This window comes from Kogia breviceps, chromosome 1 (assembly GCF_026419965.1).
Source record: "Kogia breviceps isolate mKogBre1 chromosome 1, mKogBre1 haplotype 1, whole genome shotgun sequence".
Lineage (NCBI taxonomy): Eukaryota > Metazoa > Chordata > Mammalia > Artiodactyla > Physeteridae > Kogia > Kogia breviceps.
The window spans coordinates 123,730,871-123,756,145 of NC_081310.1; the positions used below are offsets into that span (position 1 = coordinate 123,730,871).

Genomic DNA, 25,275 nt, shown 5'->3' on the forward strand with positions numbered 1-25,275 from the left:
CTGAAACCAAAAAACTCCTAAAACAAAACATAGGGATAATCTCCTTGACATTGGTCTTGACAAAGAGCTTTTTAAATTTAACACCATAAGCAAAGGCAACAAAAGCAAAAATAAACAAATGTAACTACATCAAATGAAAAATCTTCTACACAGCAAAGGAAACCATCAACAAAATGAAAAAGCAATCTACAGAATGGGAGAAAATATTTGTAGATCATCTACCTGATGAAGTTAATATCCAAAATATATAAGAACTCATACAACTCAGTAGGAAAAAAATATCTGGTTAAATTTGGGCAGAGGACCTGAATAAACATTTTTCCAAAAAGGACATTAAAAAGGTCAACAAGTAACTGAAAAAAATGTTCAACATCACTAATTATTAAGGAAATGAAAATCAAAACCACAATGAGATATCACCTCACACTTGTCAGAATGGCTATTATCCAAAAGACAATAAATAACAAGTGTTGATAAAGATGTGGAGAGAGCAAACACTTATGCACTGTTGGTGGGAATATAGATTTCGTACAGCCACCATGGAAAACAGTATGGAGGTTCCTCAAAAATTAATGATAGAACTACCACATGACCCAGCAATTCCAGTTTGGGGTATATCTCTGAAGGATATGAAAACACTACCTTGAAGAGATATATTCACTTCCAAGTTCATTGCAAGATTATTCACAATGGCCAAGATGTGTAAACAACCTAACTATCCATCAATGGACGAGTAGATAAAGAAAATGTGGTATGTATATATGATAGAATATTATTCAACCATAAAAAGGAAGGAAATATTGCCATTTGTGACAACACGGATGGACTTGGAAGGTATTATGCTAAGTGAAATAAGTCAGACAGAAAGACAAATACTGTATGATCTTACTTATATGTGGAATCTTAAAAAAATAACAATAAACTGAACTCATAGAACAGATGGGTGGTTGCCAGAGGTGAGGGGAGGGAGGGTGGAATGTGTTAAGGTGGTCAAAAAGTACAAACTTCCTGTTATAAATAAATCCTGGGATATAATGCACAGCATGGTGACTATAGTTAAGAATACTTTACTGTATATTTGAAAGTTGCTAAAAGAGTATATCATAAAAGTTCTCATCAGAAGAAAAAATGTAACTGTGTGGTCACAGATGTTAACTAAACTTTTTGTAGTAATCTTTTTTTTTTTACATTTTTTTTTCTTTTTCGGTATGCGGGCCTCTCACTGTTGTGGCCTCTCCTGTTGCGGAGCGCAGTCTCCAGATGCGCAGGCTCAGTGGCCATGGCTCACGGGCCCAGCCGCTCCGCGGCATGTGGGATCTTCCCGGACCAGGGCACGAACCCATGTCCCCTGCATCGGCAGGTGGACTCTCACCCACTGCGCCACCAGGGAAGCCCCTGTAGTAATCATTTTGCAATATGTACATATGTCAAATCATTGTGTTGCTTACCTAAAAGTAATACAATGTTATATGTCAGTTATATCTCAGTAATAATAATTAAAAGATATAGAGAACTTTCTATCATTAATATCTTGGGTAGTTGATTTAAATTACAAAGCTCTGAAAAACAATGTGCCAACGCTACCAGACAGTAGTTGAAAATAAGGAAGACAACCAAATAAATATTTGCATGTTTGGGAGGACTGGGTTTGAGGGAGGCAAAGGAGGCTGTAGGTTGCATTCATCTAGAACAAAATCTCCTCATAGGGATTATGATGCTTCTTGATTGTTGGTTTCTTGCTTCTCTGAACACTGCAGTGTGTAGTAGGTATTCAAAGTGTTTGCTTTGAATGTTTGCCTGACTGATGAAAGATGAAGTTACAAAAATCTGTTGACCATTTAATGACTGATTTTTTTAAAGTTCTTTAAAATTGTTTAGCATCTAGTTTGTCTATTGAGGAAGTGAATTTTTCTTCATTGAAATTATACAGCAGTTTATTCTGTGTGTCAAACTCAAGTTTTCTCAGAAAAAAATTCTATCAAAATTCCTAAATGTTTAGCAAGAGATGACCTGAATTGCATAGGAAGGCTGGTTCCTTAAAATCAAACAAACGGGGACTTTCCTGGGGGTCCAGTGGTTAAGACTCTGCGCTTCCACTTGCGGGGGCAAAGGTTGGATCCCCATCGGGGAACTAAGATCCCACATGCGGCGCGGTGCAGCCAAGCAAAAACAAAAACAAAAAACAAACAAAAATGGTATATTCACATAATGTAAACATACCTTGGGGTTATATTAACTGTTACGGTAGACTTATGCTTTCTCACAGCCCCGAGGACAGTTTGGAGTAGAAAAAAATGCAAATGATTTCAAAGTTCTCTTCCATATACAATTTGGCTTGTGGTTTGGTTTGTGGTTTCAGTCTGGCTTGTGGTTTCAGTTTCCTGCAGTGACATTTCAAAAACCCCTTCCACTTTCAGTTTTTGTTTCATACTGTAATCCTCCGCCCTCTGGTAGAGTGAAGTGGAAAGAAATCTCCAGGACTGGATAAGAAAAAAGTATATCAGAAACCAACACAGCTAACCTGAGGGACAGATTTAGAACTCTTACCAATTTCTCACTGAAGTACCTTTCTTACCAGCTCTAAAAGATCTCTGCTACTGATTTCACCATTAAGGTAAGTCTGGGGCAAGGGTGGAAAGGGTCAGGATGTCTTAAAAAGTCTGTTCACGATACATTGCAGCTGAGCTCAATGTGGACTATCAGCTCTTATTAAAGGTAAATTGTGGTGTTGTCAGACAGGCAGCAGAATTCATTAAGTGCCAGTTCTGCTGAATTAGACATGAGCACGTGTGGGGACGGAGAGTTTGAAATGTCTTCATACTGTTTTTCTTCCTTTGCCACCTTATGATCTATGGGGATCATAATTGCCACTTAAGTTACCTTTGATAAAACCTGATAAAGATCCTTCAAACTGAAGCCTTAACTTTTGAAGAACTATGACTGTACTATTTTCATGAGAAAGAGCATTGAACAAAATGTAATGTAAATGGTTTGCTTACCTTGTTAAAGAAAAAAGCAAAAAGTTGAAACCCAGAATGAACAATGAAGAAGTTTCATGAAAATGGCTATGTATTTTAGTCATAGTCCTGCACTTTTTTGAAGATGAATTTCTTCCTTTAGAAAGAACCCTGAATGAATTAGTCTTGATTAATTGACACCCACTCATTCCTTAAGGCCTTTGGTGTCGGACTTTGTTTTTACTCCTCTAATAATTCTACTATTATGAATCACTTTTTGTTTTTTATGTATTTTTCATTGTTGTTTTGTTTTGTTTGGGCTGCACCGCACGACACTTGGGACCTTTAATCCAGGGACTGAACCCCTGCCCTCTGCAGTGGAAGCGTGGAGCCTTAACCACTGGGCCTCCGGGGAAGTCCCAATGAATCACTTAACACTGTCTGGAAATTTTGTTTACTCCTTGAAACTTTCTCCTCCTTTGAATTTCTTATCATGGCATATACGTTGCGCATCTCCTTCTTGCTTGATTTCCATTTTTCTCATTAAGAAGAGCTTTTTTCTTTTCCTACCAACTCAAACCAAAAACAACACAAAGCAAAGTGAAGGCAAACAACATAAAAGTAACACAAAACCCATCTAGAATTGTATGACTGAAAACGGAGATGTCTTCTAGAAACTCCATCAGTAGTCCTTCCGAGCCTTTTCTCTTATATTTCTTAGCATTTTCCTTCTTTACACATTTTTTTCCTTTCCTACAGCTCTCTCTCTCTTTTTTAAGCTAGCAGTTATACTGATGTATATAGTTATTTATTTACTTTCTTCTTCTGAAGATAGACTTACAGTGTTAAGTGAAATGCCATTGTCACACAGAGCCAGGTGGAGGTTTGAGATTAGAAATCAGATCTGCCCTATTTCAAAGTCAAAATGTATATTTGTATCTCTGTTTGCTTTGATGCATTCTTGCATTGTTTTTATTTACAAAAGAGTATGGGGCTCTAACAGAGTTAAGGAGAAGAATGCAACTCAGAGCACACACCATAGGCTGTTATGATAGAGTAATAGTTATGTACGGGGCTCAAACACATTGAATCTGCAGAGATGTTCTGGAGATTGGGCTGTCCTAAAAACATGAAAGATGTTACCCGGGTAACATCTGGGGACAATGTATAAAATACTTTCATTAATATAGATACACAGCGCTAAATGTTATTCATTAGGAGGTCTGAAAATTCAGACAAACTAGCTTCCTTTCCCATTAGTGACCTCATTCCAAAGCACAAGAGCTTGTAGGTTCCCAAAATCTGCAAATAGATTTAGACTGTGTATCTTCTGTCTTTCTAGCTAACTGTTATAGATCATCACTGCCAGGTCCCCATATCTTTCTAACCTAAAAATGATTATACAAATCAGATAACAGAACTCAACAAGCATAAGGTGCCAATACTGCATTGGAAGTGGATTAGAGTAAAAAGAAACTTTGCATTTGGGAATGTAAAATTATGTGGGATCCCCTATTTTTGGATGTGGCTTGGACTGAACATTTCCTGGCTCCCATGCCCTGATGCGATGACATTTGCAATGGATATATTATCTGTTGCCAAGCAGTTTCTGTTTTTATTTATCTGTCATCTGGATAATCTCTGGGGCATTGGCTATGAAGGGAGGGGGAGAATGGGTCTTTATAACTTTTTAAAAGCTAGCAAGGGAATCCAGACCTTTGCACTGTAAGATTTCAGTTTTTTAAAAAGGCAAGCAGATGGTGGATTTTTAGCTTCTGTTGAAAATAATCACTTCTAAAATGGAAGAAAATTGTTCTTTATGATGTGGCAAGGCAGAAATGCAAGCGTTTGTTTTAATCTCAGATAACTTAAACATGTTTTATGGGAGATTCTTTAGGTTACAGAAATTGATGCCCAGAAATTAGAAAATAAATGGTTAAGTATTATTTAAGAAAGTATTTTCACTCACTTTCTCATTCATAAAATGAACACTCATTAAGAACACACATTAATAGCTACATTAAAAATTCTTTAAAAGTAAAGCTTTAAGAAGTAAACAACTGTTACTTGTTAGATAATGCTACATAATGACCTGGCAGGATTTAGTATAATACGCTTTGATTGGACATAGCCCTAAATTAGAGAAAAGCAAGTTGATACAGTGTAAAGGCAAGAAGTGTCATGTAACAAATAGTAGTCATAAAGATTCAATCTGGGGATTCAAAGAGGTAAAAACTAAGAAATATAAGCAAGCCAAAACCAGTGGAAGCGTCAGACTCAAAATAGCAGTCAATTAGTCTCAGAAAATGGTTTTCCATAAGGCCATCAAATATTTAAGAACCAGTGGGGTAGCCTATGGTAGAACTCTGAAGGGCCTAGGACATATTTTACTATGACCCTCTTTGCTCTTTTGTCTTTTTTAAACTTCTTCAGAAACTTAGGCCATGCTGCAGAGTAGTATGCCTGCAAGTTCAGGAAGCAAAATGATTTTTCTCTGTTTAAAGTCTAGAAATTCCAGTCTACCCCATCTCTTCCCTTGCAGATCAGGTGACCCCCCTGAACATGGCCCCAGTGGTTCACATGCCAGAACCCTTGTGCCTCATCGAGAACACTAATGGGCGACTGCTGGTTAATCCGAAAGCTCTGAAGATCCTGTCCGCCATTCAGCAGCCCGTTGTGGTGGTGGCTATCGTGGGCCTCTACCGCACCGGTAAATCCTACCTGATGAACAAGCTGGCTGGGAAGAACAAGGGTGAGTGGCACCAGCAAAGCCCAGCCGAGTCCCTTCTGCCCGCCCACACTCCCAGCGCGCAGAACAGTGATGTGAGGAGAGGAAGTTAGAGACCTGGGAGGAATATTGAAAGCTAATTTTCAATACAGTAATGGGCTTCTTACATTTACTCTGTGCTGGAAGATGGGTCGACTCTTTCTCACCACTTAGCCTTAATTTTCTCTTTAAAGTATAAATATGCCTTTCTGGAAGGAGTAAGGTAGTAATAAAGAAAATTAATACAGATAATAATAAACAATAAAACATTTACTAAAATGTAGGTAGATTAACATCAAGCTTATACTGATCTTTAACGTAAAATAAATATTTCAGTTTGTACTGAATGTTCTAATTTCTCTTTTTTTCTGGTTGCAGTTAAGATCAATACTGATTATGTTTTCATTTGTCTCTTTAAACCTTGATTTTGTTAACTATTATCTCAATTTCAAGATCCATCTGCTATTAAAACCCCACCCTTTCTTAACCCCATGCCCTCTTGCAGGTTTTTCTCTGGGCTCCACGGTGCAATCTCACACGAAGGGCATCTGGATGTGGTGTGTGCCTCATCCCAAGAAGCCAGAACATACTCTAGTTCTGCTTGATACTGAGGGCCTGGGGGATGTGGAGAAGGTAAGGACTGAGGATTCAAATTTGGACTAAGCCCCTCATGTCTGAATATTCTCTACACTATTTAATTTTTCTTTAAATAAGACCTGGCACTTAACCACGTTTTTTTCATTTCTGTTTACATGCCATGAGACCCAGTTTAGCAATGAGGGTCAGGAAAATATTCATAAGGCAGAATCCTAGAAGAAGAGCATAGTGGTCAGTCGACAGTATTCTAATTATTAAGAGGCTGTAAGCTAAGCCAGTTAACCCAGATGCATAAAGGGAATACAAATAAATTCAACATAATGAATCTTATCCTGCAAAGAACTTTAGTTAAGGATTTAGGTTCTGAAGTCCTGTACCCTTGGCTTTAAATTTAAAGTCTGTCAGTAATTCAATGATCTTAGCAAATTATTTGATCTCTTTTAACCTCAGCTTTCTGATCTGTAAAACATGTGTAATAGATCTACATTTGCCTCATAGTATTGTTTTGAATACTTAAAAGTAATTGAAAGTGTTAGGTGCACAACAATTGCCCAGTGAGATAGATACATGTATTATTACCCTTATATTAAGACAATTGTTCTGTAAAAATAAAGAGAAAAGTTTACATTTAAATTATATTTAAGGCCTTAGAATGCCCACAAGCAATGACTATTTGTTTGCAATTATCTACCAATGATTATAAGAGGGTCTAGTGAGAATCAGGGTAAACCAAAAACACTAATCAGAAAACTATTCAAAGTTCAAGTCCTGGGCTTCCCTGGTGGCGCAGTGGTTGAGGGTCCACCTGCCGATGCAGGGGACGCGGGTTCATGCCCTGGGGCGGCTGGGCCCATGAGCCATGGCCGCTGAGCCTGCGCATCCAGAGCCTGTGCTCTGCAACGGGAGAGGCCACAGCAGCGAGAGGCCCGCGTACCGCAAAAAAAAAAAAAAAAAAAAAAGTTAAAAAAAAAAAAAGTTCAAGTCCTACTAACAATCATTTTTGCTTGGATTTGGTTTCCTCTTATAGGGCGTTAGTCTAAAAAATCTCTAATTAAATGAGCATCCTTTTACTACTGCTGATCTGAAAAGTGCCATGAGAATGAAAAATAATCCTGGTCCAAATGTACTCTGATTTCCAGGGTGACAACCAGAATGACTCCTGGATCTTTGCCCTAGCACTACTCCTGAGCAGCACTTTTGTGTACAATAGTATGGGAACCATCAACCAGCAGGCCATGGACCAACTTCAGTATCCGTTTCGGGTTCAAACCAGGATCAAAGTCAGAGGGGAGACCACTATTAATAAAACAGCTGCCTAACTGTGAGTCCTTGTGAATCAAGCACAAAAAGAGAAACATTAAAAATAATTCAAGGGCAGGGGGAAAATCCTACGTATCAATACCTACTGAAGAATTGATACTTGGGTTAAGAACAAAGGCAAAACAAGGGTTTTGTATATGTAACTAATATAGGGTGGTGGGCACTGTTCTTTTATGCCAGTTTTCCTTAATTTGCTGCTCAGCTATGTGACAGAGCTCACAGATAGAATCAGGGCAAAAGCCTCACCTGATGTGGATGGGGTTGAGGATTCAGCTGACTTTGTGAGCTTCTTTCCAGACTTTGTATGGACACTGAGGGATTTCTCCCTAGACTTGGAGGCAGATGGACAATCCATCACAGCAGACGAGTACCTGGAGAATTCACTCAAGCTTAAGAAAGGTAAAGGGAACTTAGAATTGGTAAATGGGATGACAAAACACTAAAAACTATCATTCTTTAGTTTTCTATCAACAGTTTTCTTATATAGTTTCTATTTCTTCTCAGGGGGCGATTACTAAGAATTAACACTTGTTTACTATCTGTATGAATAGATTTGATTTTATTTTCTCCCTGTTTTAAGAACAGGTTTCATTTCTTTCACCTTTCCCTGTGCTGTGATTAGACTTACATTATATCTCTGCTTAGGGCTTGTGGTGCTGTAATTAACCAAAAATATGGAGTAGAATAGGTAATTTATTTGAAGAAAATAAATAAAAGCATGAACTGTGCACTAGTCTAGGGGTTGGCAAAGGATGGCTCACAGGCAAATAATGTCCAATCCAGCCTGCCAGCTGATTTTGTAAATAAAGTTTTATTGGAATAATGCTATGCCCATTCATTTATAGACTGTCTATGGCTGCTTTCATGCTACAGTAGTAAAACTGAGTACTTGGAAAAGAGACCATCTGGCTTGCAAAGCCTGAAATATTTACAGTTTGACCCTTTACATAAAAAGTTTGCAAGCCCCTTATATTAGGCAAATTCTTTTTATCTTCTTCCAGGTACCAGTCAAAACGATAAAAATTTTAATCTACCTCGACTCTGTATCCGGAAGTTCTTCCCAAAGAAGAAATGCTTTATCTTCGATCGGCCCACTAATAGGAAGAAACTGGGCCGTCTTGAGGAACTGTGTGATGATGAGCTGGACTCCGAATTTGTGCAACAATCTGCAGTCTTCTGTTCCTACATCTTTAGAAATTCCAAAACTAAAACCCTTTCGGGAGGCATCAAGGTCCATGGACCTCGTGAGTCCTCTTCCCAGTCTTTACTCTCACTGTTAAGACTAAAAGATGGTGTAAAAACATCCACTTAGCTTTGGCTTTGACAAATGCACATCTACTGCTATTATTGTGTTAAATTCTAGATGGCACCAACACTTCTAACAGGTTCATTTCTTAGGTGAGGAAAGATAGAAAAGGCCAAAGGAAAATAGCTCTAAAAGCTTAAAACTGTCCTAGTAAACTGGACCTGCCCTGTCCAATATGGTTGTCACTAGATAAGTGCAGCTATCTAAATTTAAATGTAAACTAATTAAAATTAAAGAAATTTAACATTCTGATCACACAGCTGTGTCTCAAGGGCTCACACTACACATGTCTAGTGGCTACCACATTGGACAGCACATATAGAATACTTCCATCATCACAGAAAGTTCTTCTGGACAAAGCTCTGCTAGAATAAACAAAATGGAGGACTCTTTTTGATTTGTTCCACAAATATTAATCGAATGTTTCCCATGGACGTGCCAGGGCTGATGATACAGACATAAATGAGAGAGATATGGTTTCTGTCCTAACAATGCTTGGGGGTGAAGTAAATGTACTCAATAAACACAGACCTAGGCTATCTAGAAAAAGAGGTTCTCAACCTTTGATGTGCATATGTACCACCTGAGGATCTTGCCAAAGACGAGGGTCTAAGTCAGTTGAACTGGGGCAGAGGCTGAGAGTCTGCATTTTTAGCCAGTTTTCAGGTGATACTGAGGACATCGATGCTGTAAGGCAAATGGTTGGTAATAGACATCATCAGAATGGCACAGAATAGAAAGTTTCCTCACTCCTCCTACAATAAACATCATCATTTGTTCTCTATTTGTAGGTCTAGAGACCCTGGTGCAGACCTATGTCAATGCCATCAATAGTGGGGATCTTCCCTGCATGGAGAATGCAGTCCTGGCCTTGGCCAAGATCGAGAATGCAGCTGCAGTGAAAATGGCCATTGCCCACTATGACCAGCAGATGGGCCAGAAGCTGCAGCTACCTACGGAAACCCTCCAGGAGCTGCTGGACCTGCACAGGACTATTGAGAAGGAGGCCATTGAAGTCTTCATGAGGAGGTCCTTGAAAGATATAGACCATTTATTTAAAAAGGAATTAGCGGTAATTTTTTTCTTAAGTTTATACAGATTAGGCTCTTGGAAAGTAAAGTACTACTAGAAGATGAAATGGGTGCTTATTTTGAGAAAAGCAATTTTTACTAGACTTTTAAATGGTGACAAACACTATTTGTTATTATCAGAAGAGGAACCAATTTTATTATGATATACTTTATTATGGTGCATTGAAACATTTTTCTTTCATGAATAAACTAATATTCTTCCCCATAATTTCCTTACATACATATAAGTAACAATCAGAGCTTCTAATCAAATTACATGCTCATTGTTATCAGGCTGATTGGATATTTTGGCCAAAAGCAACGAAAATTTTAGCCTTAGTTATTGTGAGCAGGCTTATGTTGAGCCACATTTATTGCATATGCAATCACTGGTCCAGTTTGAAAATCAGGAGTTTATCTCCAAAGGTGTAGTATATAGCTAGAAATCTCTGCTCTGAAGGTCACCCCCATGGTGAAAGGGACCTTTGTAGAAAGTCAGGATCAGCAGGAAGGATACGGTGTTGCTGAGTGCCTATAAGTTCTTCTAGGGGGTCAGAGACCTTTTATATTTTTATTTTTTTGAGAAGACTTCCCAGAAATTCTGAGGTCAAGTTAACATCTTTTCACTATTCTTTTTACTTCCTATTTTTTACATTAAAGGCCCAGCTAGACAAAAAGCGAGATGACTTTTGTAACAAGAATCTTAAAGCATCATCAGATCATTGCTCAGCTTTACTTAAGGATATTTTCAGTCCTCTAGAAGAAGGTGTGAAAGAGGGGATTTATTCTAAACCAGGAGGCTATCACCTCTTTGTTGAAAAGATACAAGAGCTGAAGGAAGAGTATCTTCAGGAGCCCAGGAAGGGAATACAGGTAACCAAAATTGATTCTGGGAAGTTGCTGACGTGCTCCTTGAAACAACATGACCAAGCATATTGCACACAGATGTGCAATTACAAGACCGACAGCATTCATGCTCTCATTTAATAAAAACATACAGGGAGCCTGTTATACCAGATATATCCTATGTGCTCATCGAAAAGAGTGCACTCAATTAACAACTGAGTACAAATTGGATTATCAGATGTATCCAAAATTTCAAATAATGTCATCATTTATCTCTCTGCATGTTCCTCCCCTCAACCTCACACTTCCCTCCCTCCCATTCTCCCTCCATCCCTTTTTCTGATCTGCTTTCTCAGTGACGGCTTCATTCTCCAACAAGTTCACCCCATATGAGACCACAGTACCAACAGCTCCAAAATTAAAGCCCTCAGTCTAAAAGAACAGAGAATCACTATTTATATCTATATCAATCTCTTATAAAGATTCTGCTCAGGAAGCTGTCATGCTTGGCCAGCCTGGAGCATGTGCTCACCCCAGTGACAGGGAATCTTGACCACCAGGCATGCCAGGGCCAGGAGAAGCAATTCCTAGAGGGAAAGATGGTGGGCAAATAGGAATAAGTGCTTACAGCCCTTTCCTATTACTAACCCCATTTTTTCTGGGTCCTAGGCTGAAGAAATTCTTCAGGAATATTTGAAGTCCAAGGAGTCTGTGGCTGCTGCAATTCTACAGACAGACCAGACCCTCTCAGAGAAGGAAAAGTTGATTGAAGGTGAGGAGCGAGTCAAGAGACTAGACAGCCTTGAAAGCACTTAAAAGTTCTAATTAATTCGGCTGGGTGAACCTAGGATCCTTAAACTATAGCAAGATGAGAAAAGATGCCTCTTACTCGCTAAAGTCATTTTTGAGTAGAGTATACACAGTCAGGAGCAACAGTGACAGGTTACGTGTACATGGAAGAAAGAAGCAACATGGTCACCCACATTCATTTTTCTTTTTCCTTTTCCTCCTGACAGTGGAACGTGTGAAAGCTGAATCTGCACAGGCTGCAGCAAAAATGCTGGAGGAAATGCAAATAAAAAATCAGCAGATGCTGGAACAGAAAGAAAAGAGTTATCAGGAACATGTGAAACAACTGACTACGAAGATGGAGACGGATAGGGCCCAGATGCTGGAAGAGCAAGAGAGAACTCTCTCTCTCAAACTTCAGGTATTTAATTGTATCACCTTGAGGTTCCTGTTATTCTGTTTTCTCTCCACACTCCCTGTTCACAAACTTGGCATGGCAGTGAGAACATGAAGCCCAGAAGAAGGACCTTGCTTGCCCACTTGTACTTTTCAATCCATATATGCCAGCCTGAACTGGCCCCTACAATGTATGGTTGTTAAAAGATTTTATTTGCAGTTATGTCACACCCAGTCCATTATCACTATATCTGCCAATCATGGTAGCTAATACCTGCTAGACATTATAAAAAAGTCTTACCCATATCTCTTGCTTAGTACTATACGAAGCAAGAGCTGCTATGTCCGTATTACTTAGGAGATGAAACAGAGGTTCAGACAAGACTAAATACTTTTTATAGGTCCACAATGCTTGGGAATATATCTGAGCAGTCTTCACCAGTTAGAGGAATCCACGAATTTTCCTTCTGTCACAGATTTTAGCTCTAAGAGAACCTTTATAAGCAGAAGGTCTCAACTCTCACACCACGGTGTCAGTCTATCACTCCTACCTGTTTTCTTTGTCCTGCTCCTAGTACGTGCTGAGTTGGGAATTATGTGCAGAAATCCAGTATGGTCTGTCTGGAGCCCTGATTCCCTTACCTGTGCTTTGCTCCCCCTGCTACCAAGTTGTGGAAGCTTAGATCAAATTCCCTGATCTAAGATTCAGACACTGCATTAGATTTTGAAAATTCTTCATTTATTTCTGTGTTGTGTGTGTGTATGTGTGTGCATAAAAAAATCATAATGCATAGATAAGATCTGAAGCCAAACATTTCTTTAAGATTGCCGACAAAGGTTGTGTACAATTAGTGGGACCAAAAAAATTAATACTGGTAATTTAGGTTCATCAACATATTGGGAGATATAAGTGCAAAATCCTTCTTGACTCAAGGAGACTCAGAAAAAGGAATCACAGACCTAGAAGGCCCAAGAGAAAGTATAATGAAATTAATGGTAGAGAAAATTTCAAGAAGAAATTAAATATTTTTTAAAAAAATCTATGAATGTGGAAACTAGATAGAAATTAGATATTTACTTAATGTGATACGTTATTCAGTCTCCATTTGTACTTTTTTAGGAACAGGCCCAACTACTACAGGAAGGATTCCAAGAAGAGAACAGACGACTTCATAATGAAATACAGAATCTCCAGAAGAAGATGAAAAGACCAATGCAGCAATGTTGGCTAAGCTAAAGAACTAAAAAATAGAGCCTTCCTGGTCACTCTTATCAGAGGCATTACTCAAGCAGTTTAAAATTAAGAAAAATGTCACCACACTTGATAATATTTAGATTTCACAGTTTTATTATACTAAATATTTGCAAAGACATGCAGTACTATAATTGAAATCATGTTCATCTTCCTCGCAGTATTGTAAACTGTGTAACAAGATGCATTTTACCTCTGTGCCAACCCAGGAGGTATCATAACCTGGTACCACCCAGGAGCTTCTTCTTCCAGGTGACTACGAGTTAGACAAGTGGATATCGAGCAAAGTCTTAGGTTAAAGTCTTGGGACATAGTTGGTCATGAGTTTGGCCAAGTGCACCACAAGTTCCAATATCAGGGACAACCATTCTAGCTTCTTAGTGAAGATAGTATACAGTGTCCCATTGTTTCAAGACTGCACAGTCTGTCAGCAATGATGTGATTCCTGGACACTGGGAATGGGCAATGCTTACTGGTGAATTCCAAGCTAAAGCAAATCACCTTATATAGCGATCTAGAAGCTCTACAGAATTTCCATAGGAAGATGGAAGAAACCATTTGCATGAGTATGAGTTGGATCATAAATAAATGGGCTAAAGAAGGAAACTTTCCCTTCTTGCTCAGTTCACCCAGATCATAACTTTAATGGGACTCTGTAGAACTTTAGGTAAGTGACCCTGTACTAAACATAGTAACATGATGACAATTATACATTGTGTGTTTGTAGCAATTTATAATTTGCAAAGATGAACTTGAAATGATTACTGATAATGTGTTAAAAAACTGAGCTAAATTAATTATTGGATCATTTATAACCCTAGAGATTAGGCTATCTTTTCCCAATTCTTAAGAGTCATACTTGAAAGCCTGCTTATTTTCCCCGAAGAGAATATGGGTTGTTTTTTACTTTTTATGACCAGTAAAATAATGCTCTTGATATTACTTAGTATAGACTTTATCACAATTGTCAAAAGCCCTAGGTATGTAGTTGACGTTTCTTAAAGCAATTAAGAATTATTTTCAATCTGGAAATAAATTATGCTTCACTGAACTTTACATTTCTGATTTTTTTAAGTTTTTCACCAAAAAAAAGTTCTAGTTTATATAGCCAAAGTTGGCTAACTTTTCTGTAAAAGATGGGATAGTAACTATTCATGGCTCTGTGAGCCATGTGGTCTCTGACTCAACTACTCAACTCTGCCATAAAGCAACCATTGATGATACATAAATGGGTGGGCATGGCTGTGTTCCCAGAATACATTGTTTTCAAAAACAGGTGGCACTCAGAAGCCATAGTTTGCAGACCCTTGCTTTATATAATAGAAACAATTCTCAGAATGGAAGAAAATATTTGCAAACGAAGCAACTGACAAAAGATTAATCTCCAAAATATACAAGCAGCTCATGCAGCTCAATATCAAAAAAACAGACTACCCAATCCAAAAATGGGCAGAAGACCTAAATAGACATTTCTCCAAAGAAGATATACAGATTGCCAACAAACACATCAAAGGATGCTCAACATAACTAATCATTAGAGAAATGCAAATCAAAACCACCAGTATGCAAATCAAAACCACCAGTATCACCCCACACCAGTCAGAATGGCCATCATCAAAAAATCTACAAACAATAAATGCTGGAGAGGGTGTAGAGTAAAGGGAACCCTCCTGCACTGTTGGTGGGAATGTAAATTGATATAGCCACTATGGAGAACAGTATGGAGGTTCCTTAAAAAACTAAAAATAGAACTACCATATGATCCAGCAATCCCACTACTGGGCATTATACCCTGAGAAAACCATAATTCAAAAAGAGACATGTGCTACAATGTTCATTATTAATATTTCATTATAAATAGTTCAAGGCACTATTTACAATAGCCAGGACATGGAAGCAACCTAAATGTCCATCGACAGATGAATGGATAAAGAAAATTTGCTATATATACACAATGGAATATTACTCAGCCATAAAAAGGAATGAAACTGAGTCATTTGTAGTGAGGTGGATGGACCTAGAGTCTGTCATACAGAGTGAAGTTAGTCAGAAAGAGAAAAACAAATACCATATATTAATGCATATATATGGAATCTAGGAAAATGGTACTGATGATCCTAGTTGCAGGGCAGGAATAGAGATACAGATGTAGGTAATTGACTTGAGGACACATGGGGGGAAGGGGAGGCTGGAAGAAGTGAGAGAGTAGCATTGACATGTATACACTACCATATGTAAAATAGATAGCTAGTGGGAAGCAGCTGCATAGCACAGGGAGATCAGCTCAGTGCTTTGTGACCACCTAGATGGGTGGGATGAGGAGGGTGGGAAGGAGGGAATATATGTATGCATATAGCTGATTCACTTTGTTATACAGCAGAAAATAACACAACATTTTAAAGCAATTATAATCCAATAAAGATGTAAATAAATAAATAAGATTTTAAAAGTACAATGAAATATCATTTCTTACCTATTAGATGGTTACTATTTTTTAAAAACCTGAAAAGATTACAAGTGTTGGCGAGGATGTGGTGAAATTTTAACCCTCAAACACTGTTAGTAGGAATGTAAAATGGTGCATCAGCTATGGAGATAGTCCGGGCGTTCCTCACAAAAATTAAAAATAGAACTACCGCATGATCCAACAATTCCACTTCTGGGTATATATGCAAAAGAATTTAAAGCAGGATCTCAAAGAGATATCTGCATTCTCACTTTCATTGTAGCATTATTTACAAAAGCCAAGATATAGAAACAACCTAAGTGTCCATCAACAGATTATTGGATAAAGAAAATGTGATAGATACATACAAGGAATATTATTCAGTCTTAATTAAGAAGGAAAGTTTGCCATTTGCAACGTGGATAAACCTGAAGGACATTATGCTAAGTGAAATAAACCAGTTACAAAGAGACAATACTTTATGACTTCACTTATATGAGGTATCTAAAATCATCAAACTCATAGAAACAGAGAATATAATAGTTGTAGGCAGGGAGTTGGGGAAGGGGTGAGAATAGGAAGTTATTGTCCAAAGGGTACAAAGTTTCAGTTATGCCAGATGAATAAGTTCTTGAGATCTGCTGTGCAACATAATGCCTATAGTTAAAAATACGCTATTGTGCATTTTTATGTGTTAAGAGAGTAGAACACATTTTTAGTGTTCTTACGGCAAACAAAAAGGGAAGTGGGGGGAGGTTATGGGCGGTGTTGGAAATGTCAACTACCTTGATTGTAGAGATGGTATCGTGTGTGTTTGCGCATGTGTAAACTCATCAAATTTTACATTAAATGTATGTAGCTCTTTGTATGTCCATTATACCTCAATAAAACCATTTTAAAACTTTTGGAAAACACTTCTACAAATCCAAATGGTCCCTTTTGAATGGTGAATTTTATCAAGCATTCAAAGAAAAAAATGACACCAATTCAAAATGGAAGAGGAAAGATTTCCTGACTCATTCTACAAGGGAAGCATTATTCTGATACCACAATCAGACAAAAACAGTACACACAAAAAAGAAAACTACAGACCATTATCCTCATGAAAATATATGCAAAAATCCTCAACAAAATATTAGCAAATCAAATCCAGCAATACATAAACATAATGCACCTCGACCAAGTGGGGTTCCTTCTGTGAATGCAAGAGTAGTTAAAAAATCAATTAATGCAATTCGCCCTACTAAAAGTCTGAAGAAAGAAAACCACTTAATTAGATAAATAAGATGCAGAAAAACCTTGACAAAACACCTATCATGATAAAACTCCCAGCAAACTAGAGTAAAAATGAACTTCTTCAAGCTGATAAAAGGCATCTACAAAAAACCTATAGCTGACATCATATTTAATGATCAAAAACTGAGTGCTTGGCCCCTACTAAAGGAAAAAGCAAGGACGACTGCTCTCACCAGTCCAGTTCAACGTTATACTGAAAGTCTTAGCATAATATAGCAAGAAAAAGAAACAAAAGGCACATAGATCAGAAAGGATAAAATAAAATGTCCTTATTCTCAGATAACAAGATCATCCATATAGAAAGTCCCAGGAAATCTACCTCTTAGAACTAATAAGTGAGTTTAACAAGGTTGTAACCACAAGATCAACACAAAAAAATCTACCTTCAGTTGTATTTCTATATACAAGCAATGAACCACAGTAGACCAAAACTGAAAAATTAATACCATTTACAATAGCTACCAAAAATGAATACTTAAGGTGTAAATCTAACAAAGCATGTATAGATGTTGAAAACCAATCTAAGACCAAGAGATTATAGGATAGATTCCATCTCCCTAGTAGTTTTCACAATGACCCTTCCACTCTCTGAAGAGTAGAAGGTTTAAGACCCTTTTTCTAGAGTTAAGCCTGACAAAAGCATGTGCCTAACATTGGTTAAGTTCAAATGAGCTTAACCAATGGACTAGAAATACATCCATTGTTGCATTGAGCTTTTATCCAAATAGAAAGAGGAAAATATATGGGCAGGAACTCAGAATGCCAAATAATTTGCCTATCATATACAAACACACATATCCCACTCTTCCCATCCACTGGGAGGTCCTTGACAGAGGGGCAGTCATAGAACACAAGACAGCCAAACTCACCCAGTTTTTATTGTGGACATTTTTTTCCAACCTAACTCCAAAACGATCCCCCTATAAAGTTAAATGAGACTACCTGGAAATCAGGAATTGCTCAGACTAAAGGGATTCATCCATTCAAAAGATTTGTACTCTGCCAAGGACTGAGAAACACAGTTGAAGTCTCTCTTTTGAGGAGCTAACAGTCTAATGGTGAATACAGATATTAAACAAATAAATGCAGGAAGTTAAATACCCAGGAAACTGAGGGGAGAGGATTCCTAAGATTTAGGAAGGAGTTGATCTAATCCACCTATACCAAGACACCTGAGATGATGCCTTAATATATCTTAACCATGTTTCCCCTTATCAATCAATTAATAGAAAAAAAATCCAAATTGGGAGGGAGAAATAGGAAGAGAGACAAACTGAGGAAACAAAGGATCTTTCACCTGGCCCCAAAACATAACATGATAATAGTGTATCATGCACTCAGCTTCTCTTTTTCAGGCGATTGGTGAAAGAAATGAAGGGAGCAATGAGCTCCATCTAGTGGCCAATACAAGTATTTTAATTTTTCTTCACAGTATTTCATCACTACCTGATATCACCTAAATTTGTTTGTTCATATTTATTGCCTGTCTCCCTCAGTAGAACATAAGCTCCACGTGGGAAGAAACTTTCTGTATTTTGTTCTTCATGGAATCAGCAGGATCTAGAAGGCCGTCAGGCACATAGTAAACCCTCCATACAATAAGTATTTTTTTGTAATTATTATAATTTTTAAACACATGAATGACTATCTTATATACAGCATTTATCATCCCAACCGCATTCCTGATGCTTTTCCCTGAAAGTTTACCATTTGATTATCTAAAGTCATATTGAATGTTTCTAGAATTTGATAGTTATTTGTATTCTTGTACTATTCAGAAAGGAATCTTCTCCTTTCTCCCCACAAAGGATTTCATCATTATCCCTTCTTTAGAGACCTAGAGAACCTGGTGTCAGTTTATGTTCCTGCCACTGCTTTGGGGATCTACCTGGCATAAAGCATGCAGTACTGACCTTGGACCAGCAGCAGTGCCAAAAGGACACTGCACACCACAACAAATTGAGGGAGCAAAGGTCAATAGCCATAGAGATCCTCCAGGAGCTGAGAACCTGCCTAGTGGGCTCTGAAAGCTGAAAAGCTCCAGTGTGAGCCACGAATTCCAGAGGCAAAGTCAGATTGAGAAAGGAACACAACACCTTCCCGAAAAGAGCAATTTCTACCAGGTTCTAAGGCAGTGATACTTACTTGTGTAGCAGCATTTTTAAACACACATTAGCCAGAAGCCACAACCTAATCCATGTTTTGGAAGGCACAGTACTTGTCAGTGCTACCACAGCACAATTTTTATTGTTACATGTCACATATGGAACCCATGTTTTGAATGAATTTTTTCTAACCAACTGATTTGTAAAGTCAAAATTCATTTTCTCTTTTAAAAAATTGTTCAAAGACTGTGAAGCCTTTCTCATATTGAGTAACCAATACTAACAATTGAATTGCTATAAATCCAGCCAAATGTGTATGTGAAAAGATACACAGGCAGGTGAACAGACAGATAAGTAGATACACAGTTACACTGGGCAACATTTCTGTGGGCAAATGAACAATTTCTACTACAGTTTTTGAAATATTTAAGGTAATGTTTGCACAGCTATTATTACCTGGCTGAAAAGAATTAATTTACAGTAATAAAACATATGCATACTCAAAATATTCCATTTTAAATATCTACATGAGGCTGAAAACTAAACATAACTTTTTTTTATACAGCAGGTTCTTATTAGTTACCTATTTTATACATATTGTGTATATATGTCAATCCCAATCTCCCAATTCATCCCACCACCCCCACCCCCAGCCCCTTTCCCCCCTTGGTGTCCATATGTTTGTTCTCTACATTTGTGTCTCTATTTCCATCTTGCAAAGCAGTTCATCTGTAGCATTTTTCTACATTCCACATATATGTGTTACTATATGATATTTGTTTTTCTCTTTCTGACCTACTTCACTCTGTATGACAGTCTCTAGGTCCATCCACGTCTCTACAAAAGACTCAATTTTGTTCCTTTTAATGGCTGAGTAATATGCCATTGTATATATGTACCACATCTTCTTTATCCATTCGTCTGTTGATGGGGATTTAGGCTGATTCCATGACCTGGCTATTGTAAATAGTGCTGCAATGAACATTGGGGTGCATGTGTCTTTTTGAATTATGGTTTTCTCTGGGTATATGCCCAGTAGTGGGATTGCTTGGTCATATGGTAATTCTATTTTTAGTTTTTTAAGGAACCTCCATACTGTTCTCCATAGTGGCTGTATCAATTTACATTCCCACCAACAGTGCAAGAGGGTTCCCCTTCCTCCACACCCTCTCCAGAATTTGTTGTTTGTAGATTTTCTGATGATGAAGATTCTAACTGGTGTGAGGCGATACCTCATTGTAGTTTTGATTTGCATTTCTCTAATAATTAGTGATGTTGAGCAACTTTTCATGTGCCTCTTGGCCATCTGTATGTCTTCTTTGGAGAGAAGTCTATTTAGGTCTTCTGCCCATTTTTTGATTGGGTTGTTTGTTTTTTTAATATTGAGCTGCATGAGCTGTTTATATATTTGGGAGCTTAATTCTTTGTCCATTGGTTCATTTGCAAATATTTTCTCCCATTCTGAGGGTTGTCTTTTCATTTTGTTTATAGTTTCCTTTGCTGTGCAAAAGCTTTTAAGTTTCATTAGGTCCCATTTGTTTATTTTTGTTTTTATTTCCATTACTCTAGGAGGTGGGTCAAAAAAGATCTTGCTGTGATTTATGCCAAAGAGTGTTCTTCCTAAGTTTTCCTCTAAGAGTTTTATAGTGTCTGGTCTTATATTTAGGTCTTTAATCCATTTTGAGTTTATTTTTGTGTATGGTGTTAGGGAGTGTTCTAACTTCATTCTTTTACATGTAGCTGTCCAGTTTTCCCAGCACCACTTATTGAAGAGACTGTCTTTTCTCCATCATATATCCTTGCCTCTTTGTCATAGATTAGTTGACCATAGGTGTGTGGGTTTATCTCTGGGCTTTCTATCCTGTTCCATTGATCTATATTTCTGTTTTTGTGCAAGTACCATGTTGTCTTGATTACTGTAGCTTTGTAGTATAATCTGAAGTCAGGAAATCTGATTCCTCCAGCTCCATTTTTTTTCCCCTCAAGACTGCTTTTGCTATTTGGGGTCTTTTGTGTCTCCATACAAATTTTAAGATTTTTTGTTCTAGTTCTGTAAAAAATGCCATTGGTAATTTGATAGGGATAGCACTGAATCTGTAGATTGCTTTGGGTAGTATAGTCATTTTCACAATATTCATTCTTCCAATCCAAGAACATGGTATATCTCTCCATCTGTTTGTGTTGTCTTTGATTTCTTTCATCAGTGTCTTATAGTTTGCTGAGTACAGGTCTTTTACCTCCTTAGGTAGCTTTATTTCTAGGTATTTTATTCTTTTTTTTTTCAATGGTGAATGGGATTGCTTCCTTAATTTCTCATTCTGATCTTTCGTTGTTAGTGTTCAGGAATGCAAGAGATTTCTGTGCATTAATTCGGTATCCTGCAACTTTACCAAATTCATAGATAAGCCCTAGTAGTTTTCTGGTGGCTTCTTTAGGATTATCTATGTATAGTATCATATCATCTGCAAACAGTGACATTTTTACTTCTTTTCCAATTTGAATTCCTTTTATTTCTTTTTCTTCTCTGATTGTTGTGGCTAGAACTTCCAAAATATGTTGAATAATAGTGGCTAGAGTGGACTTGTCTTCTTCCTGATTTAGAGGAAATGCTTTCAGTTTTTCACTATTGAGAATGATGTTCCCTATGGGTTTGTCATATATGGCCTTTATTATGTTGAGGTAGGTTCCCTCTATGCCCACTTTCTGGAGAGTTTTTATCATAAATGAGTGTTGAAGTTTGTCAAAAGCTTTTTCTGCATCTATTGAGATGATCATATGGTTTTTATTCTTCAATTTGTTAATATGGTGTATCACATTGATTGATTTGCATATATTGAAGAATCTTTGCATCCCTGGGGTAAATCTCACTTGATCAGGGTGTATGATCCTTTTAATGTGTTGTTGGATTCTGTTTGCTCATATTTTGTTGAGGAGTTTTGTATCCATATTCATCAGTGATATTGGTGCATAATTTTCTTTTTTTTGTAGTATCATTGTCTTCTTTTGGTATCAGGGTGATGGTGGCCTGATACCAGAATGAGTTTGGGAGTTCCTCTGCTATATTTTGGAAGAGTTTGAAAAGGATGGGTGTTAACAAGTCTCTAAATGTTTAATAGAATTCACCTGTGAAGCCATCTGGTCCTGGATTTTTGTTTGTTGGAAGATTTTTAAGCACAGTTTCAATTTCATTACTTGCAATTTGTCTGTTCATATTTTCTATTTCTTCTTGGTTCAGTCTTGGAAGTTTATATGTTTGTAAGAATTTGTCCATTTCTTCCAGGTTGTCCATTTTATTGGCATAGAGTTGCTTATAGTAGTCTTTATGATGCTTTATATTTCTGCGGTGTCCGTGGTAACGTCTCCTTTTTCATTCTAATTTTATTGATTTGAGTCCTCTCCCTCTTTTTCTTGATAAGTCTGGCTAAAGTTTTATCATTTTTAAAATTTTCTCAAAGAATCAGCTTTTAGTTTTCTTGATCTTTGCTATTGTTTTCCTCATTTCTATTTCATTTATTTCTTCTCTGATCTTTATGATTTCTTTCCTTCTACTAACTTGGGCTTTGTTTGTCCTTCTTCCTCTAGTTCCTTTACGTGTAAGGGTAGATTGTTTGAGATTTTTCTTATTTCTTGAGGTAGGACTGTATTGCTATAAACTTCCCTCTTAGAATTGCTTTTGCTGTATTCCATAGGTTTTGGATCATCTTTTTTCGTTTTCATTGGTCTCTAGGTATTTTTTGATTTCTTCTTTGATTTCTTCAGTGATCTCTTGATTATTTAGTAACTTATTGTTTAGCCTCCATGTGTTCATGTGTTTTACATTTTTCTTCCCAGTAATTGATTTCTAATCTCATAGCGTTGTGGTTGGAAAAAACACTTGATATGATTCAATTTTCTTAAATTTACCAAGGCTTGATTTGTGACCCAAGATGTGATCTATCCTGGAGAATGTTCTGTGTGCACTTGAGAAGAAAGTGTAATCCGCTGTTTTCAGATGGAATGTCCTATAAATATCAATTAAATCTATCTGGTCTATTATGTCATTTAAAGCTTGTGTTTCCTTATTAATTTTCTGTCTGGATAATCTGTCCATTGGTGTAAGTGAGGTTTTAAAGTCCCCCCTATTATTGTGTTACTGTTGATTTCCTGTTTTATAGCTGTTAGCAGTTGCCTTATGTACTAAGGTGCTATGTTGTGTACATCTATATTTATAATTGTTATATCTTCTTCTTGGATTGATCCCTTGATCATTATGTAGTGTCCTTCCTTGTCTCTTGTAACATTCTTTATTTTAAAGTCTCTTTTATCTGATATGAGTATTGCTACTCCAGCTTTCTTTTGATTTCCATTTGCATGGAATATGGTTTTCCATCCCCTCACTTTCAGTCTGTATGTGTCCCTAGATCTGAAGTGGGTCTCTTGTAGACAGCATATATATGGGTATTGTTTTTGTATCCATTCAGCAAGCCTGTGTCTTTTGGTTGGAGCATTTAATCCATTCACGTTTAAGGTAATTATCGATATGTATGTTCCTGTGGCCATTTTCTTAATTGTTTTGGGTTTCTTTTTGTAGGTCCTTTTCTTCTCTTGTGTTTCCCACCTAGAGAAGTTCCTTAGCATTTGTTGTAGAGCTGGTTTGGTGGTGCTGAATTGTCTTAGCTTTTGCTTGTCTGTAAAGCTTTTGATTTCTCCATTGAATCTGAATGAGATACTTGCTGGGTAGAGTAATCTTGGTTGTACATTCTTCCCTTTCATCATTTTATATATATCATGCCACTCCCTTCTTGTTTGTAGAGTTTCTGCTGAGAAATCATCTGTTAACCTTATGAGTTCCTTTGTATGTTATTTGTCCTTTTTCCCTTGTTGCTTTCCTTAATTTTTCTTTGTCTTCAATTTTTTGTCAGTTTGATTACTATGTGTCTTGGCGTGTTTCTCCTTGGGTTTATCCTTCCTGGGACTCTTTGTGCTTCCTGGACTTGGGTGGTTATTTCTTTTCCCATGTTAGAGAAGTTTTCAACTATGATCTCTTCAAATATTTTCTCAGGTCCTTTCTCTCTCTCTTGTCCTTCTGGATCCCTATAATGTGAATGTTGTTGCATTTCATGTTGTCCCAGAGGTCTTGTAGGCTGTCTTCATTTCTTTTCATTCTTTTCTCTTTATTCTGTTCCACAGCAGTGAATTCCACCATTCCATCTTCCAGGTCACTTATCCGTTCTTCTGCCTCAGTTATTCTGCTACTGATTCCTTCTAGTGTATTCTTCATTTCAGTTACTGTATTGTTCATTTCTGTGTCTTTGTTGTTTAATTTTTCTATGTGTTTTTTCTTTAATTCTTCTAGGTCTTTGTTAACATTTCTTGCATCTTCTCGATCTTTACCTCCATTCTTTTTCTGAGGTCCTGGGTCATCTTCATTATCATTATTCTGAGTTCTTTTTCTGGAAGGTTGCCTATCTCCACTTCATTTAGTTGTTTTTCTGGGACTTTATCTTGTTCCTTCATCTGGTATATAGCCCTCTGCCTTTTCATTTTGTCTATCTTTCTGTGAGTGCGATTTTCATTCCACAGGCTGCAGAATTGTAGTTCTTGTTTCTGCTGTCTGTCCTCTAAACATAACTCTTTTTGACAGATATAATCGTATATATTTGAAGTAGACAACATGGTAATTCCATATATATATATATATATATTAGAATGATTACAAAGATCAAGATAATTAACACATACATCCCCTCACACGGTTAACATAGTCAATTCTTTTCTGTGTGTGTGTATCTGTGTGTGTGTGTGCATATGTTGAAAACACTTAAGATTTACTCTCAGCAACTTTCAAGAACATAACTCTTTATAACAGGAGTGTAAGATGGAAAACGCTTTAGGAACTTACAAACCCAGACTTAATTGTCATATTTTCCTGGAGCAGGTCCTTCTTAGTACTGCTTGAGTATTATGAGTAAAGGAAGAATGTACTTCTGCCTGCCTGGCCCTTAATACCTACAAGGGACAGATGCTGCTTGAGAAGTGGCCTTATTATTCCAGATAAAAAGGCATTGCTTGTATCTTCCACTTTGCTCTCCTCTCTGCCATTCTATTGTCACCTGAAAAGTCCATGTAAAGTGAGATGCCTTTGGTAA

General features: G+C 37.3%; 1 protein-coding gene and 1 long non-coding RNA gene across 3 annotated transcripts in view; one reads left to right on the forward strand and one right to left on the reverse strand.

Moving 5' to 3' along the window:
- The window catches only part of LOC136794913 (uncharacterized), a 41,631-nt gene that overhangs the window by 12,762 nt on the left and 3,594 nt on the right, over positions 1–25,275 (reverse strand). Inside the window, exons 3-5 of the long non-coding RNA XR_010842379.1 lie at positions 9,528–9,634; positions 8,676–8,829; positions 7,888–8,030 (exon numbers count right to left, since the gene is read on the reverse strand). This is a non-coding gene — a long non-coding RNA (uncharacterized lncRNA). The remainder of the gene's footprint in view (positions 1–7,887; positions 8,031–8,675; positions 8,830–9,527; positions 9,635–25,275) is intronic.
- Positions 610–14,410, forward strand: LOC131742551 (guanylate-binding protein 1-like). Of its 2 annotated transcripts, XM_067043095.1 has the most exons (12): positions 610–751; positions 2,455–2,614; positions 5,500–5,709; positions 6,230–6,357; positions 7,461–7,570; positions 7,844–8,040; positions 8,643–8,885; positions 9,739–10,019; positions 10,678–10,890; positions 11,533–11,635; positions 11,880–12,073; positions 13,169–14,410. In XM_067043095.1, exons 3-12 carry the CDS (start codon positions 5,520–5,522, stop codon positions 13,283–13,285), a joined length of 1,776 nt encoding a protein of 591 aa, XP_066899196.1. In that variant the 5' UTR covers positions 610–751; positions 2,455–2,614; positions 5,500–5,519; the 3' UTR covers positions 13,286–14,410. The 2 variants fall into 2 exon arrangements, with proteins under 2 accessions (XP_066899196.1, XP_066899194.1); XM_067043093.1 differs by lacking the exon at positions 610–751 and having other exon boundaries at positions 2,417–2,614.

Coding starts and splice junctions, on each gene's coding strand:
- LOC131742551 (XM_067043095.1), top strand. CDS start 5,520: ATGGCCCCAGTGGTTCACATGCCAGAACCCTTGTGCCTCATCGAGAAC. Junction 5,710..6,229: donor GCTGGCTGGGAAGAACAAGG/GTGAGTGGCACC, acceptor GCCCTCTTGCAG/GTTTTTCTCTGGGCTCCACG. Junction 12,074..13,168: donor CTCTCTCTCTCAAACTTCAG/GTATTTAATTGT, acceptor GTACTTTTTTAG/GAACAGGCCCAACTACTACA.